Source organism: Erinaceus europaeus, chromosome 2, assembly GCF_950295315.1.
Source record: "Erinaceus europaeus chromosome 2, mEriEur2.1, whole genome shotgun sequence".
Classification (NCBI taxonomy): Eukaryota; Metazoa; Chordata; class Mammalia; order Eulipotyphla; family Erinaceidae; genus Erinaceus; species Erinaceus europaeus.
The window spans coordinates 54,811,599-54,829,757 of record NC_080163.1 but is presented as its reverse complement, the minus strand read 5'-3'; the positions used below and the strand labels follow the sequence as shown (position 1 = coordinate 54,829,757).

Sequence of the window (18,159 nt, the reverse complement as noted above, 5' to 3'; positions counted from 1 at the left end):
TTTCATGGGGTGCTTCACAAGTGATGAAGCAGTACTACAGTGTTTCTCTTTCTCTCTCCCTCTCTCTCTCTCCTCTTTCCCTCTCAACTTCTCTCTGTCTCTATCCAAGAAATAAATATATGTTGAAATAAAAAAGAAGTGTCCTGGGATAATGATCATAGGAGACACAGAGAGGAAGACTACAGGAGGAGCAAAGGACTGTGTATTATCCACTGAGAGGTGTGTGTGTGTGTGTGTGTGTGTGTGTGTGTGTGTGTGTGTGTGTGTGTGTGTGTGTGTTGCTGAGTGGAATACATTCTAGGTTCAAACAGTAAGTAATTATCTTCTCTCAAACTCTAGAATTTTCCCAAGAATAACTGACAGATGTAGGAATCTGGATCACAGATGACAAGACCCTCCTACAATTGAAATTGATTTCTATGCCCATTAACACACTGTGAGCAACCATACTACACTGCAGAAAAAGAACAAACAGCTGTCAAGTAGTAAATTTCACTGCACATCTTAGCATCAACTTTCTATTTGAATCATCTAATTTTTGTTAGAAATGGCATGCAGAGGGAATCAGAAACACACCCAGTTCCATTGTGTTTCAGGCTGTGGCTGGCTGGCTCTTCTCAGCTAACTGAGATTTTGATTTTGCTGAGCAGAGAGTTGTGGCTGGCAAAGGGGACTTTATGTATTCAGCTTAAGATGATTTTGAGGACTAGCATAAGGACTCGTGAGTGCTAGAAGGAAAGAAATCTGGTGTGTAGGCCCAGTTCATTTCCTCCATATTCCGTTCCTGCCGTTTCAAATGAATAGTTTGGAGGCCATGATGTAGACATCCCTCTCTGTGAAATATCACCAGTCCTCAGGCCCACTTCACCATGTTTTTCAGAGGGTGCAGTGTTTGACAGAAGATATGATGCAGTGGGTAGAGTGTGGGACTTACATCTCTGATGTCTTAGGTTTGATTTCTAGGACCTCATGTACTAGAATAGAGCTCTGAGCAATCTCTCTCTCTCTCTCTCTCCCCCGTCTCTCTTTCTATCTCTGTTTCTCCCATTAAAGAGATAAATAAATGTGTATTAGTGAAACCAACAGGGGGATCACATTACTCATATTAAATATATAACTTATTCATAAGTAAATAAAATTATATTTATTAATAAATAAATCTTTAAAGTATACAGTAGATGGGACTGGTTAGTGGCACACCTTGTAGAGCACACACATTACCATGTATAATGACCTGGGTCAAGCCTCCAGTCCTCAGCTGCATGCAGGACACTTCCCAAGTGGTGGACGCAGTACTACAGATATCTGTCTTTTTCTCTCCCTCTCTATCTCCTCCGCCTCTCTCAATTTCTCTCTGTCTTTATTTAAAAAAAAAAGGAAGAGAGAGAGAAAGAAAAAGAAAGAAGGAAGGAAGGAAGGAAGGAAGGAAGGAAGGAAAGAAAGAAAGAGAAAATTGCCAGCAAAAGCAGTAGATTTACCATGCAGGCATCAAACCCAGAAATAACCCTGATGTGGATAAATAAATGTACAGTAGAAATACTGTCTCAGTGACAGATGTGCCTGCTCAAAGACATGCCAGTTGAATTCTGATGTCTTCTCCCATTCTTCTTTAGGTACACAGTTCTGCACAGCGGACATCATCAGGAACTCGAGAAGCTGCCCATACACAATGACCCAGAGTCCCTGGAATCATGCTTCTGACTGAAAATGTGGCTCACAACTAAGCCATTCATTCCCATTCATTCATGTCTGCATGAACAGGACCACCTGACATTTCTCCTGATCCTTATCGCCACAGTGAGGAGCAAGGCAGTGGGACCAGAGTCAGGGAGATAGTACAAGGAGGTCAGCGTTGGGCTGAACCCAAGGCCAGAGCACAGAGGACCTCAGAGTTCAGATGGGGCTCCAGGGGTAGTCAGATCCAGCCTTCCAACCAGAGCAGGAGTCCACCCTCCATGGCATCCCTAGAAGTTGGCTGGTGTTTGCACATGTCCAGGGATAAGGCCTCACTAGCTCCCAATGCATTTCCTCCTGTTGTGGGGAAGCTTTCATTACAAGGAAACTCCTTTATTGGAAAACAAATTTATTACTGTTCTAATTTCCATCTATGGCTGTGAAGTTGGTCCTCTCTCCCTTGAGAGCCTTTAGATAATGGTAAAAAAAAGATCAAACGCCCATCCACCCTTTTAAGTCTTTTCTTAATCTGACAGTTCTAATCTCCTCTTTCTCCTGAATGTCTTTTGGACACATTTTTTGTGGATAAATTAATACTTTTTTTTCATAATTGGAGGTTGTTATATAGTCTGATATAAATGCTCAGAGGTCTAAAAATACAGAGGTACTGACAAGTGAAGCATAAAGATTTGGGAATGGTAGTGGTTATAACCATGAGTATTTTTCTCTTCTTTTTGGGGATAGACTTTGGAAACCCTGCTTAGGTTCTGAGATTAGATCCATTACCTAAAGACATCTTTACAACTCTGTGTGTGTGTGTGTGTGTGTGTGTGTGTGTGTGTGTGTGTGTGTGTGTGTGTGTGTGTGTGTGTATTTAACAACACTTTCTCTTTGGCACAATGGCTTTGAGGCCATTTGGAATGAAGTTTTATGGAGACAAAACCTATAGCATTATTAAGAGTGATTACTGGAAATAGCCTTACAGTTCAAATTTTGAGAGGGAAACTGAATTTACACCCTAGAAACCTTTTTGAGGGACTTCCAAGTTCCTATGCTGAGGTAGAGCCTGATCTCAGGCAGGGGATCTGCACCTAATTTGTTTTCTTGGGGACATCATTGCCTGTTATATGAAACTCCAAGGGCCACTGTTGGCCCATTCATCTAGATTTTTAATTGACACTAGAGTTATTGATGGAGCTCTGTGCAAGCATGATGAAGTCACTGCTCCCAGTGCCATTTTTTCCTTTTTGTTTTTTCTTTTTTATTTGAGAGAGAGAAATTGAGAGGGGAGGGAGAAATAAATAGAGAGAGAGAAAGAGAAACATATGCAAACCTGTTTCACCACTTGTGAAGCTTCCCCTAGCAGTCCTAGCAGGACTGGGGGTTTGAACCCAGGTCCTTATACATAGCATCATGTGTGCTCGAGGCTACAGACGGTAGAGCACAAGATAAGGACGTGGCAGGTGTTCCTCGCTCACCAGTTCTCCCTGCTTTCTACTTGGCCTGTCAACTCCGTTTTCCTTCTTAAGTCATCCCAGCAGCTGTGCTTGCCACCTGATCATCACTGTTTTGAAACTTAGAAGGCAAAACCCCATCAACCGTCCGTTCCCTCTGTAGCCTCAAAAATGCTGAGAAAGAAAGATGGTCAGACCCCACATGGGATGAGGTGGTCAACTATCGTGCTTGTCACACAGGAAGTCCTACATCCCAAGAAGTCCCTCAGTCCTAGACCAACTAGAATAATTGAACAATTGATTCCTCTACACACACCACACACACACACACACACACACACACACACACACACACATCACTTCCTTATGAAAGGCTTCTCTTCCCAAGTTAGCTAGTTTACTTGCTTATGTAAAATATTACTCTTTATATTATCCATAAACATGTTCTTGGTTGTCAGTTGAATAGTTGGTCTTCCATGTTTTTGCCTTCTAACTTCTGCTGGGTGGGAAGTTTCAGATCTCCTGTCAGGACCCCCTGCAGGCTGAAGAATCAAGTTGAGGATTCATCCCAGGTGTTGGGCTGTCCACCTGGAGCAGCCACCAAGCTGGTGATTGCCAAGGCCAGACAGGGAGGGGCACTTGTGATCTCCATGACTCTGCAGGCTTCCAGGAAGAGGGTGGCCTTCTCTAAGAAGAGGACAAATAGGTCTCCCATATTAAATGACAGCTTGGATAAAGCTGAGATCCACAGATTACAGCAGAGGTGAGAAAAGGAGATCTCCTTGATTTCATGTCTGTGATCCCTTTGACTTCCTAGAAACGCTTCTGGGGACCAACCCATGCCTGACGACTGTAGAGATCACAGGCATTCCTAATCAGAGAAAGGCATCCATGGTAGAAACGGAAAGCCTTGCCACTGTCAAGAATTTTCTCCATTACAGAGATGGCTGCACGCGTAAATGTTGCTGTCTCTTTGGACCACCAATGTGATGGTGCCAGTGATACACTAAATACCTGCATAGGACAAGACCAGGCTTGCTCTGTGTAGATGGCCACTAGCTTGGCCTTACTTAAAGCTCTGGCTTCTGAAAATCCTGTCTACCCATTTCTCTCTGTGTGGCGTGGTATCTTGGTGAGTGGTTGATGTTGTTTTTCTCTTTTGCTCCATTACTCTGCTTTGGGTCAAAGTTCTTGTAATCATCAGTGTGTGTGTGTGTGTGTGTGTGTGTGTGTGTGTGTGTGTGTATTGGGGCTGGGGTTGAGTGGATTGAGGAACAAATGCATTTACCTCTTCTGAACCTAATTTGCCAGCTAGTCTAATAAAGTGAAATTGAATGTTGGATTTCTATTTAAATCAAACAGGAATGCCTCCAAAGACCTGAGTTGAGGATACAGTATCACTTTGGGCCCTGGCCAGTGTTCACTTTTCTTGTCACAGCTACAGAAAATAGATGATTCCTGGAGCTCTGAGCTGGCAGGACTACTGTGAATGTTCAAACCTGGGTCATCATCCAAGGGCTGCTGTTAGGGTTTTTTTTATTTGTTTGTTTGCTTTGTTTTATTTTATTTTTTAATAAAATGTGTGTCCATCCTGCACTTTTATTTTATCAATATTTTATCTATGCAAATTCAAATCTTCACTTTCATAAATTAATTTAGAAACATTGTACCAGAACCAAAATAGAAAAACCAGTGTTACATGCCATAAATAGAAAACAACCGTAGAGATAAATACATGGAAACAGAACAAGGTTATTAAGTTCTAAGTGGAAGCCATAGCTCCTAGCTCCCCTGGTTCTGCCTTGATTAGAAGGAGACAGACCAAAATGTGGGAGGCTGGGATGGACTCCCTCATTCCCCAAGGACTTGAGGAAGAGGTGAAAGAGAACTTAGCAGAGATGAGCTGCCAAACTTTCCACTTAATGTGATTTAATGATAAGTGGCATCTTCCACTTTCTGGAAACACAGAGAGAAAAGTGGCACTGCTTACATTCCCCACTCCTCTTAAATGTGATTCAGATTACATTTCTTCTTTCCTTCCTATCTAATTCACTTCACCCAGCACATATCTTAGTTAATCATGGTAATAATAATAATGTGGCAATCATAAAAGAATTGAACATTTCATGGGCCCCTGTCTATTGGGCGCTATTATAAGTGCTGCACATGGGACATCTATTTCAGTCCTTCTCAAGTTCTTCTAAGGAGCGAAGGATGGAGGGGCTGGGTGGTGGCTCACCCACTAAGCACACAGAGTACTATGTGGAAAGACCCACACAAGGACCGGGGTTGAAGCCCTTGCTCCCCCCTTCTACAGCAGAGTGGTGAAACAGGCCTGCAGGTGTCTGTCTTCCTCTCCCTTTCTATCTATCCTCTCCCCTCTCAAGTTCTTTTTGTCCTTTTGAATAAAATAGGAGAAAAAAAAGTAGCAAAACATTTTCATGCTTGAGGCTCTGAGGTATCAGGTTTAATCCCAGCATCACTGTAAAGTAGGGCTTATCTCTCTGTTATCTCTCTTTCCTTCTCTGTGTCTTTCTGTATCTATCTTCCACTAAAAATAAATAAATAATAACATATTAAAAATATATAGAAAGCTACGGAGGAACACACTTTAGCTGAGAAGCATGGTAATTATCCGAAAGCACAGACCTAGAAAGGGTGGAGTTAGGAAGACAAAAGCAGGCTGGGGGATTTCAAAGCCCAGATGTGTGCAGCTGCCTGGGGGTCAGGATGACTTTCTTCTTCTGTCCTGTGCTGGGTCTGTGCTAGGGGAGAGCATGGGAAAGTCACAAAAGACTCCTTCCCTCTCGTTACCTAAGAATTTTTTCTGTTATCAGTTTGGATGCTGGAGAAGAATTGGGAATTGGCAACTCTGTCCCTCACATGTGCTGATATTTTCCTCAGTTCCCTCCTGCTCCTTGCATCTCAATTTCCATCTTTAAACAAAGGCAATGACTGGGCAGATGATCCACTGGCAGGAAAGACACCTCCCCTCTCCCACAAAGATCTTTTGTAATTGTTCTAGTAGCCAGCACCCAGGGGCTATTGCACAAGGAACCTTGAGGAGCAAGTGTGAGGACCAAAAGAAACATTGTTATGTTTTTCTAGATGGTCCCTCACAGGAGTCGCCTCAGTGGGGAGCAGTTTGGCTTCCCTACATTTTTTTTTTAATTGGAAACTGGAAAGCTACTCACTGTACCCATCAGGCATATTACAATTTCTCTGCACTTTTATAACCAAGCCTCTGAGTTTCTCAAAGCAGTTTGAAGATGGGGTGAGAGAGGAAGACTATTGACCTTGTTTTATAGAAAAGGAAACAAAGTTTCTCATAGACAATGATATGTCAAGATAGCAAGGTATATAGGCTGCAAGACAGGGCAGAAAACACCTCTGATTCTTCCCTCCCTCTTTCTCTTTTTATGCTGGTCAGTTCTGCCTTATGGTGGTGTTGGGGACTGAACCTGGAATTCTTGGTGCCTCAGGCACAAAATTCTTTTTGTACAACCATTATGCTATCTCTCTAGCTCCTAGCTCCCTCCATCTTTATAAACTGTTTCCTTCCTGCTCCTCTAAAACTCCATGGTATTTCTAAATATACAAAATTATATATTTGTTGGACTAAATAATCCATGAGCCATGCAAATCCATGCCCTCCACCCCCATTAACCATGTCTTAATAGTATTAGCACAGCAAACACCCTTGGACTCTGACTCAGTCCATCCCATGTTCCTCCCTAGAAGTGAACATTCCCTCCAGTTGGTTTATATAATCCGGGAGCATGTTCTATGTGTTTACATACGTATAAATGTACGCAGAAAAATAAATGAGTTTGCTTTATTCTTACATGTAAATGTGATCATTCTGCACAATAATCTTTAGCTTGTCTTTCTCAACAATACACCTCAGACATCATTCCCATCAACAACAAATGGGATTCTCTTTTCCAGCAACTGCATGTGCATTCAGCACTGCAGACAGTGGAGCTGGTGGAGCTGTGTTGGGACTTGAGGTCAACTTCAGAACAGCTGCTGCCTGGTTTTCTAGGAGCTTAGGGTTTACACTCAAGTAGCATCAGCAGTGACTAAGACTTGGCAGCTTCCATCTTGGGGAGGGACTCCATTCTCCATATTCATGGTCTCTTCCCTTCCTCTGTGGGACTGAGCCATTTTGTTTTGAAGTCAAACTGCATGAGTGCACATTCTAGATGTGTGGTTCTGGGCAAGTTACATAGCCATTAAAATAGACCCTAGTTTTTTTTCATTAGTACAGCAGGGGATGTGTGATCATGCCTATTTAAAGTGCTAGTAAGTATAATAGTGCATGGATAATACTTGACAAACTCTTCAAAATGTTCTCATAGGGGCTGGGCAGGTGGTTTGGTGGGTAGAGCACATGATTTCCATACGTGAGTCCTTGAATTCAATTCTTTTTTTAAAAAAATAATTTTTATTATCTTTATTTATTTGATAGAGACAGCCAGAAATTGAGAAGAGGATGGAAGATAGAACAGAGAGACACCTGCAAACCTGTTTCACCCCTCGCAAAGCTTTCCCCTGTAGGTGGGGACCGGGGGCTTAAACCTGGCGCACTTAACCAGGTGCGCCACTACTGAGCACCCTTGAATTCAATTCTTAGGACCATATGAGAACACAAAAGATAAAAATAAGTGGAACTCCATGGGTGGTGGAGCAATGCTTTGGTCTCTCTCTTCCTCCTTTTCCTCCCCCCCCCCCTTTATCTCTCAAAATATTAGGAGATAAAAAAAAAAGTTGGGTCACGGAAGCTGCTTAGTAGTAGAGTCCAAATGTCTCTCTCTCTCTCTCTTTCTCTCTCCATATATATATATATATTGGCTCCAAGGTTATCCCTGGGACACTATGAGTCCACCACTTTCTGTGGCCATTTTTCCCTTTTTTTTTTTTCTAATTAGATAGGACAGAGAAATTAAGAGAGGATGGAGAGATAGAGAACAAGACAGAAGGAAACCTGCAGACCTGATTCACCACTCATGAAGCGGACCCCCTGCAGGTAGGGAGCAGGGCCCAAACCCAGGTCCTTGTACTTGGTAATATAGTAATATGTGAGCTTAAACAGTTGCACCACTGCCTGGCCCCCTTCATTATTTCTTTCTAATAGCCTTACCAATAGCTTTCTACTTCCTGCCATCCTGGGATATAGTTCAAGGAACAAGTTATGGAAAGATTAATTCATAAAACTCCTTTACTTGATAATAAGGGGAACTAGAATGGAAGCAATTTATTTTAGTTTGCTGAAGACTTTCATTAATACCCTTTGACTGGGTAATTTTTTATGTAAGATTTATTTGTAAACTACAGGCAATGGAATGCATGTTTTATGAGAGGAAAGAGAAAGAGAGAGAGAGAGACAGTCCACACCACCAATCTGGGGCATGTCCTAAGGATCAAACCAGGAACCTCAGGCATGTAAGCCCATTGTCTACCAGTTGAACTATTTCCCTGGCTGCTATATTATTATTTGGAGGCCCAGGTGTATGAATGTGTGACCATATTCATGTAGTCTTACAGCTGTTTGAAGGAGTCAGAATCTGAACTTAGACTTTCTGATTCTGAATCCCTATGGTGAAAATTATTGGAGATAATATTTATATGCCTGACCACTTGGTGAGAGTTACAAGATTATCTAATTGACATTCAGGAATGTATCAGTCCATGAAGCACTTCTATGAGAATCTTTTATAAATGTTCCAGGCAAAGCCAGACAGACAGCTGACTGGATAGAGCACAATTAAAGACTTCAGACCACATGGGAAATGCTGTGGCAACACAGAGAGTTTAGATGCTTCTTCACCTCTCTGTCTCTCTGAAGGAAAGTAGAAGTGGTCCCAAGAGGTGAAGTTACACACCTATAAAGCCCTAGTTCTGCCCTGCCAAATAAAAATGCACTAGGAACTGTGTGACAAGCCAATGAAATATAGGATAGCTCAGTTCTCTGTGACTGGTATGAGTAAATCCTATAGTCTGTAAGGTAAGAATGCTTTTAACTTTAAGTGATTGAAAAAATTATTGAAAGAATATTACTAAGATTTATTAACATGAAGACTATGTGAAATTTGACTTTGAGTCCACAAGGCCAATCTAAGTGCTTTCATATCACCAAAAGCAGTGAGTGTAGTCATCATAGCTGAGCCTAAAATATTTACTGTTTACAAAATGTGTTGCATTCCCTTTTCTAGCAATCAGAGTCATTCATTCCATATGTATTTACCAAATGCATTATAGAGTAGATATCTCCGAATGGCATTTTTTTTTTATTTCTGATTGGAGAACCTTTAGAATGACTTTAGCGCTCCCTGCTATATTTATTTTATTTATATATTTATTTATTTTAGTGATTTAATAATGATAATCAAGATTGTGGGATAAGAATGATACAATTCTATACAATCTCTACCACCAGAGTTCCATATCCCATCCCCTCCACTGTATGATTCCCTATTCTTTATCCCTCTGGAAGTATGAACCAAAGATCTTTATGGGATGCAGAAGGTGGGAGATCTGTCTTCTGTAATTGCTTCTCCGCTGGACATGGGCGTTGAGAGGTTGATCTACAACCACAGCCTGTTTCTATCATTCTCTGGGCTCTGGGGAGGTGGGGTTACAAGACACATTGGTAAGGTCATCTTCCCAGAAAATTCAGGTTGGCATCATGGTAGTATCTGCAAAATCTTGGCTGAAAAAGCATTAAGATACAAAGCAGAACAAATTGTTTAATAATCAGGAAACTAAAGGTAAGAATATAGCAGATGAGATTGGGGTATTCATGTTGGAAGAAGCTAGGAAGTCTATTTTAGGTATATTCCAAGGGACCCATGACTTTACTCATGCAAAAGCCTAAGCCTGACCGGTAACATGCAGGTGGGCTAAGAGTATTGTCTGGGAAGATGGCGTCAGAGTTGAGAATAGGACTTGAAAGCTGGATCAGGGCAGCAAACCTCCCAAATATGGGAAAAGTATATAAACACCACTAACTGTTAACCCTATCCATCTGACCTAGGGCCCATGTCTATTCACATTTGGCACAGGAGCCTGTATAAGCTCTGCATCCATGTTGGTCTGAACTCAAATTCCATGGTCACAACTAGGCACATCCTAAGCAGTATTAATTTCAGGACCAGTCTTCCTTAAGTATCAGAGTATTTTGACCCAGCCTTCCTTTGGAGAGTGGGGCTGTTTCCACCATTGTTGTTCCACATTGAGGGCAAGGTCCTTTAGAGGCCCATAAGAGGGTTAATGATGTTGTTGATCGGGATAACCAGTGATGGTAGAAAGAAGGATCTGTAAGTGGTCTAGGCCCATCATATCTATATGAGAATCCCAAGATTCCCTGACTAGGGCCCCAGGTGAGGGAGTGGCCTGGTAGTGACCAAAAGGGCCATCATTAAAGTGTGCCATTCTCTTGTTCATATCCAGCTTCTGCAGTCCTTACTTTCTGACAGAGTTAGGAATAGAGTGATTGAGGAAAGTGAAATAAGAAGTAGGTGAGGAGGGTATCTAGGTCTAAGTAGAAAATATTTGATTAAAGGGGCCAAGTGGGGGTGCGTCTGGATAAGCGCACACATTACAGTGCGCAAGGACCCAGGTTCAAAGGCCCTGGTCCCCACCTGTAGGGAAAAAGTTTCACGAGTGGTGAATCAAGGCTGCAAGTATCTCTCTGTCTCTTTCCCTCTCTATTTCACCCTCCCCTCTCATTTTTTCTCTGTCTTAATCCAATAATAAAGATTAAAAAAAGAAAATATTTGATTAAGTGTCTTTTTTAGGCCTTTCTACTTCCTTGCTGCATTTTTATTTATTTATTTATTTATTATTTAAGAAAGGATTAATTAACAAAACCATAGGGTAGGAGGGGTACAACTCCACACAATTCCCACCACCCAATCTCCATATCCCATCTCCTCCTCTGATAGCTTTCCCATTCTCCATCCCTCTGGGAGCATGGACCCAGGGTCATTGTGGGTTGCAGAAGGTGGAAGGTCTGGCTTCTGTAATTGCTTCCCCGCTGAACATGGGCATTGACTGGTCGGTCCATACTCCCAGTCTGCCTCTCTCTTTCCCTAGTAGGGTGGGTCTCTGGGGAAGTTGAGCTCCAGGACACATTGGTGGGGTCTTCAATCCAGGGAAGCCTGGCCAGCATCTTGATGGCATCTGGAACCTGGCGACTGAAAAGAGAGTTAACATACGAAGCCAAACAAATTGTTGAGCAATCATGGACCCAAAGCTTGGAATAGTGGAGAGGAAGTGTTGGGGGGGGGGTACTCACTGCAAACTCTAGTGTACTTCTGCTTTCAGGTATATATTTTGCAGTAGTTTATAGATATGTGTGAAGATATGCTCTCTCTCACAGAAACTGGTGTATATCTAGGTTTGGGGACTTTATTAGAAAGTGAACCACCTGAGATGAAATTAGAGTATACTATGAAAGGAAAGGTCTCACCTGAGTAATGAAGCTGAAGGGTTGTCATTCCACATGTGAAGTCTCTGGACACAGTCTGAAGTGAATGAAGCATGTTGAGGTGGCAATCATTGCATTGGTTAGGTTGTGATCGACAGATGCAATATTATTTGATATGGATTGGGAGAGGCATATGGGAAAGTGGGCCCTATTCAAGGGTTCCAGGACTGGGGGAAGTAGAGGCTCTATAGTGGAGATGTGAGGTTCCTGCTGTCTTAGGGTTCAAAAAGACAATCAATAGTTTATGTTATCATCACATTATTTGGTAATTGGGTTAACTTTAAAAAGTCCTTTTGTTATGGTTTGCTGTACAGTACCCAGTATCTTGTATATAGCTATGCTATTGGATGCTTCTAATCTACTTGGTCTAGGCTTTTGAGAGAGTCCGTATATCAAATACACAGCCTATATATTAAAAAGATTCAGTTTGTGTTTTGAACAACTTTGAGACATACAATTGATTTTCCCCCTCTCAAATTAATTAACTAGTGATTTGTATGTTTACATTTTGCTAGGAGTGTACATAAACATCATTCCCACCACCAAAAGACTGTGACCCATCCCTCCCACCCACTGCCACCCCCCACTGGCCCAGGAAGCTGCATGTCTACCCCTCACCACAGGGCTTTTACTTTGGTGCCACCTTGCTGCATTTATTGAGTCACTGTAGACTATTGTGCACTTTGACTTTAAGGTAAGTATTTTCTCCTAACTTAATGGATACATGCCTACTGTGCTTATTCTTTTTTTTTATTATTCTTTTTTTTTATTTAAGAAAGGAGACATTAACAAAACCATAGAATAAGAGGGATACAGTTCCGCACAATTCCCATAACCCGATCTCCACATCCCACCCCCTCCCCTGATAGCCTTCCCATTCTCTATCTCTCTCTCTCGGAGTATGGATCCAGAGTCATTGTGTGTTGCAGAGGGTGGAAGGTCTGGCTTCTGTAATTGCTTCCCCACTGAGCATGGGCATTGACTGGTCAATCCATACTCACAGTCTGTCTCTCTCTTTCCCTAGTAGGGTGGGGATCAAAAAGACTTTCCAAAGTTAATCCTATCACCAAATAATGTGACGATAACAATAACTATCCATTGTCTTCTTGAACCCTAAGACAACAGGAACCTCACATTTCCACTATAAAGCCTATATTTCCCCCAGTCCTGGAACCTTAGGGTGGGGCCCACTTTTCTGCATGCTGCTCTCAATTCAAATCAAATAATATTGCATCCGCGGATTGCAACCTAATCAACACAACGAGTACCACCCCAGCATGCTTCACTTCAGACTGTGACCAGACTTCAGGTGTGGAATGACAACCCTTCAGCTTCATCACTAGGGTGAGACCTTTCCTTTCATAGTATTCTCTAATTCCATTCGAGGTCCATTCCCCAATAAAGTCCCCAAACCTAGATATAGTCCAGGTCCCCTGAGATAGAGCATAGGTTCACACGTGCCCATAAACTAGGGGGAAAATATATACCTGAAAGCAGAAGTACACAAGAGCATGCAGGGAATACCCCCAACACCTCATCTGCACTATTCCAGTCTTTAGGTCCATGATTGTTCAACAATTTGTTTGGCTTTGTATGCTAACTCTCTTTTCAGCCACTGCACTTCTTCTAACAGTGGGTTGAGTGACAGTTAAACAGAAAAGCCACAAACATTAGGAAGCAGCGGCCTCTAGTGGTGTAGTTTAGCATTACTTGGGTGATTTGGCATAAGATCACAGTGGACAAACTAGATTCTCTTAGCAGACTGGGATTCTGCATTATTATGAAATAATAAAGTTTTTAAATTTGTCTCCAGTAATTTTTATGGTCATGGTTCTAACCTTAGAACACACTCTTAGTTAAATGAGTACTGAATTAAAGACAGGTGATAAATGAAAGAGCGGTGTTACTTTCTCCTGGCTGAGTTACAGGTAATAGAACACAGCGCTAACTATTCTTTTTTTTTTTTTCCAGGGTTATTGCTGGGCTCAGTGCCTGCACCATGAATCCACCGCTCCTGGAGGCCATTTTTTCCCCCTTTTGTTGCCCTTGTTGTTGTAGCCTCATTGTGGTTATTATTATTGCCATTGTTGATGTTGTTCCTTGTTGGATAGGACAGAGAGAAATGGAGGAGGGGAAGACAGAGAGGGGGAGAGAAAGATAGATACCTGCAGACCTGCTTCACTGCCTGTGAAGCGACTCCTCTGCAGATGGGGAGCCGGGGGCACGAACCTGGATCCTTACGCCTGTCCTTGTGCTTTGCGCCACATGCGCTTAACCCAGTGCGACACCGCCCGGCCCCGAGTGCCTACTATTCTTCTTGATGTAAAAGGAGAAAAAAAAATTAAGAGTATTGGAGAGAACTTTGAGGTCATTCTCATCTATTTTAGTGTTAGAAAAACTTTATAGTGTTCTTGCATTTCTATGGATCTGAGTCCAGTGGGTATGATGCACTGGATTTTTGTCCTATCTAGTGTCAAACTTTTTTTTTTTTTTTCCTCCAGGGTTATTGCTGGGGTTCGATTGCCTGCACCACGAATGGCCATTTTCCCATTTTTGTTGCCTTTGTTATTATTGTTATTGATGTCATTATTGTTGGATAGGACAGAGAGAAATGGAGGGGGGGACAGAAAAAGAGAAAGATAAGACGGTCCAGACCTGCTTACCTGCTTCACCATTTGTGAAGTGACCCCCCACCCCCCGCAGATGGGGAGCCAGGGGCTCCAACAGAGATCCTTACACTGGTCCTTGTGCTTTGCACCATGTGCACTTAACCCACTGCACTACCGCCAGATCCCCCTGGTGTCAGTCTTTTAACCTTGGGTGCACAATTTCTGTGTGCTTCAGAGTCCCCAGTAAATGAAGGGGTTAGACAAGATAATCTCTGAGGGACCTTGTACCAGCATACAAAGCATAGTTAAATGTATCAGTTTGGAAAGAGCTTATACCTTCTTTTTATAGATTTGCAGCCAAAGTCATTTACTAAGGTCACACAGAATGTAGCAAAGCCATGTTTCAATGTAAGTGTTTGAAGGTCTTATCTGGTTGCTATTGTTCTTGATTGCTTACACTGTAGTTGCAAAGATCTCTGCCTTACCAGGGCAGTTTCTCTGCTTGAGGAAATATATTTAAGGGTTTCTAGAAATTCTGCTGCCCCCAGTATTAGTCATGAGGTTGTATTGAGTTGGAATCTTGCAGTCAGGCTGGGGAGCCAGCTTAATATGTTATGCAAAAAAAGGCTTTCAGGCCTGAGGCACCAAAGATCCCAAATTCAGTCCCCAGCACCACCCATAATCTAGACCTGAATAGTGCTCTGGCAAAAGAGGAAGGAAGAAGGGAAAGAAAGAAAAGAAAGGAAAGAGAGAAAGAAAGAGAGAGAGAAAAAGAAAGAAGGAAGAGAGAGAGGAAGGGAGGGAGGGGAGAAGGGAGGAGGAAGAAAAGGAAAAAAATGTGTAGTTCTCAACTAAATCACAAACAAAAAAACGAGCAGAAGTCAGATAACATTGGAATCTTACTTTCACATAACTCTGCACTCTAGTATCTACTTCTCTCTCAACCCCCTGCACCAACCAGGGCTTAACTGTTCTAGTATGATTTTTTTTTTTAGTTGCAACCAGGGTTATGTTGGGGCTTGGTGCCTGCACTGTGAACCCACCACTCCCAGCAGCCATCCCACCCTACCATATTTTATTGGATAGAACAGAGAAGTTGACAGGGGAGGGGAGACAGAGAGGGAGAAAGACACGTGCAGACTTGCTTCTCTCTGAAGCTTTCCCCCTGCAGGTGGGGAGCAGGGGCTTAAATCTGTGTCCTTGCAGCGCCACCACCAGCCCACTTCCCTTTTTAAATATCTTATTTATCAATGGCAGAGACAGGAGGGAAAAAAGGAGAACCAGAGCACCACCCTGGTACACGTGTTTCTGGGGACTGAATTTGGGACCATGTGTTCGAGAGTCCAATGCTTTTGTCCACTGTGCCACCTCCTGACTTTTTCAGATAAATGAAGAGAGAAAGAGAAGATTTCACAACACTAAAGCTTTCCCCCAGTGTGCTGGGAGCCAGACTTGAACCTAGGTGGTATGCACAGCAAACCAGGCACACTATCCAGGTGAGACTAGCCCTGCTAGTCTCCCTTAAAAAGAGGAATTCAAGGCCACAAGACAAGTTTCTAATAAATTTTTATTTTTTTTATATTCAAGATAAAGCATATACACAATTGATGTGGAAATAAATAACTATAAATGCATTTGGAAACTTTTCCATTTCCCCCTCAAAATCAAATCTATTTTTTTTTTAAATTCATTGAGTCCATTGATTTTAAGAAATATGGCAATTATAATAGTAAGAGAGAAAGGAATCACAATTCTGTAGAGAAACATAGCCAGCTCTGACTATACAGTTTAGCTGATATTTCAATAATAGTAACACATACAGGAAAAAAAAAAAAAAGCACATAAAGACAGACTCAACAGGTTTACTCAGCTTTGCTCGAGAAGAAAAAGGCACAGATTTAAGGGGAGGATAATGGTTAAAAAATATTATAAATGGGGCTCTGCCCAAAAAGTGACACTTTATGAACTAAGAAGAAAAATGAACAAAAGGAAGTCTTTCTGATTATCTTCCTTCATTAAAGTGAATTTTAAATTAAAGTGTATAGACATATGATATAAAGTTGGTACTTAGGAACTGTCTTTGTATATTTCCTCTATGTACAAATCTTTTGTTCAATTTCAATCTTCCTCATACATTTCCTATGTTCCAAACTGAGCCGAGGACTTCCAACAGCATGCTCTAAGTTCCCGCGGAGCTCTGGAGCTGGACTGCTCCAGGACTCTCTTCCAGCACAGCTGGAAAGTATGAAGAGCCAATCAAATGTAGTCATCTTCAACAGGCTCTCCATTGACATCACAATAGTGAATAAAAATCGCTACCACTCGCTGAAATACACCCTTCTTCATCTGTCTCATCTCTGAAATTTCTTCTCCGATTGTTTCCATACAGATGTCTGCAGACAGCTGTCCTTTCCTTCGAGGAGCATAGATAGTGCCTTAGAGGAAAGGAAATAAAAAAGGCAAAATAGGCATGACTGTCAGAATAATTTGGGAAGTGACTCTGATTAAATTGGCCCACGAGGTATGATGATGTACAAGTAATGGAATGCAAGTGATGTGTGCGTAGCTCATAGAATAGGTTTGGTTCTATGACGTGTTTGACTTCTGTGACAGTACACGATTGAAAGTCCAAGGTAAAGATGTACCAGACAGCTAAGATCATGTACTTAATAGATTATAATATCCACTTTCATATATATATATATATATCTTTCAAAATGTCCTACATAGATAGCAAGTGTGCTAACATTTAGAAGAATTATACTAAAAAAATCCTTTGTCTCCCGAAATACTAACACCTAAACTGTTAAGTTCCCAAAGCTTCCCATACAAAAAGCAATAGGACAACAACTAGTATTATGAACAGTTTTGAAAGTTTTGTTGACAGATACTTCAGTAGGGAGTACAGTAAGATTAGAATCATTTAGATAATAAACAAGCTTAGGTAGAAAAACATGTCTGTGTTTCTTTTCCACCTGCCCTTGTTGATTCCTAATTAATCAATTGACTAGCACACATTTCTAGCTACTTTTTTTTATGGGAGGAGAATTAAACAATAGCAACAGCAACACAAAGATAAACAACTTAAATGGCATGGATACAAGAAAAGGTGAAATCTTAACTTTTGGTATTAGATGACAGAACTGGAGGAGATCGTGCTAAATGAGATAAAGTCAGGAGGAGAAAGGAGGAGAAAGGTAAGTTAGCAGATGATCTTACGCATATGGACGATATAAAGAAACAAAGGAAAGGAACAAAAACAAACCTTAAACCTGACAATAAAACTGAGATTACCAAAGGGGGAGTTGTGAGTGAGTGGGTTCAAAGAGGGCAGGGATATTGGCAATCTGACTGATGGTGGGCAAGGTGTAGCTACATGCAATCTGAAGAGGTGTGAAATCGTATCCCCAAAATATATAGCCTCCCCTCCTTTTGTTGCCCTTGTTTTATTGTTGCTGTAGCTATTATTGTTGTTTTTATTGATGTCGTCATTGTTGGATAGGACAGAAAGAAGAGGGGAAGATAGAGATGGGGACCGAAAGATACCTGCAAACCTGCTTCACCACTTGTGAAGCGACCTCCCTTCAAGTGGGGAGCCAGGGGCTGAAACCGGGATCCTTACACCAGCCCTTGCACTTTGCGCCACCTACGCTTAAACCACTGCGCTACTGCCCAACACCCCCAAAATATATACTCTTATAAACCAGTGGGTGTGTGTATATATATGTGTATACATATGTGTGTGTATATATATGTATATATACACACACAAGTTGTTGGAAAAGTCATGATGCTTTTTTGCATAGAAAAATTAAGTTTTGACTTTTCTGAAAACCCAATATATGAAGTGACTTAAAAACTACACTGCTCTTGATAATAGGGAGGTAGCTCAGCTGGAAAATAACCCTTGCATGTGTATGTGTGAAACACA

At 41.7% G+C, this 18,159-nt stretch overlaps 2 protein-coding genes across 8 annotated transcripts in view; one reads left to right on the top strand and one right to left on the bottom strand.

Moving 5' to 3' along the window:
- HTR4 (5-hydroxytryptamine receptor 4) overlaps positions 1-3,432 on the top strand; it is a 218,111-nt gene extending 214,679 nt beyond the window's left edge. Inside the window, exon 8 of the mRNA XM_060180702.1 lies at positions 1,614-3,432. Within this exon, the coding sequence (XP_060036685.1) occupies positions 1,614-1,701 (88 nt within the window). The 3' untranslated portion in view covers positions 1,702-3,432. The remainder of the gene's footprint in view (positions 1-1,613) is intronic.
- Positions 3,433-15,777: 12,345 nt separating this feature from the next.
- Positions 15,778-18,159, bottom strand: part of FBXO38 (F-box protein 38) — a 61,702-nt gene continuing 59,320 nt past the window's right edge. For all 7 annotated transcript variants that reach the window (XM_060180642.1, XM_007516372.3, XM_007516373.2 and 4 more), the window contains one exon: positions 15,778-16,663. In XM_060180642.1, the coding sequence (XP_060036625.1) occupies positions 16,485-16,663 (179 nt within the window). In that variant the 3' untranslated portion in view covers positions 15,778-16,484. The remainder of the gene's footprint in view (positions 16,664-18,159) is intronic.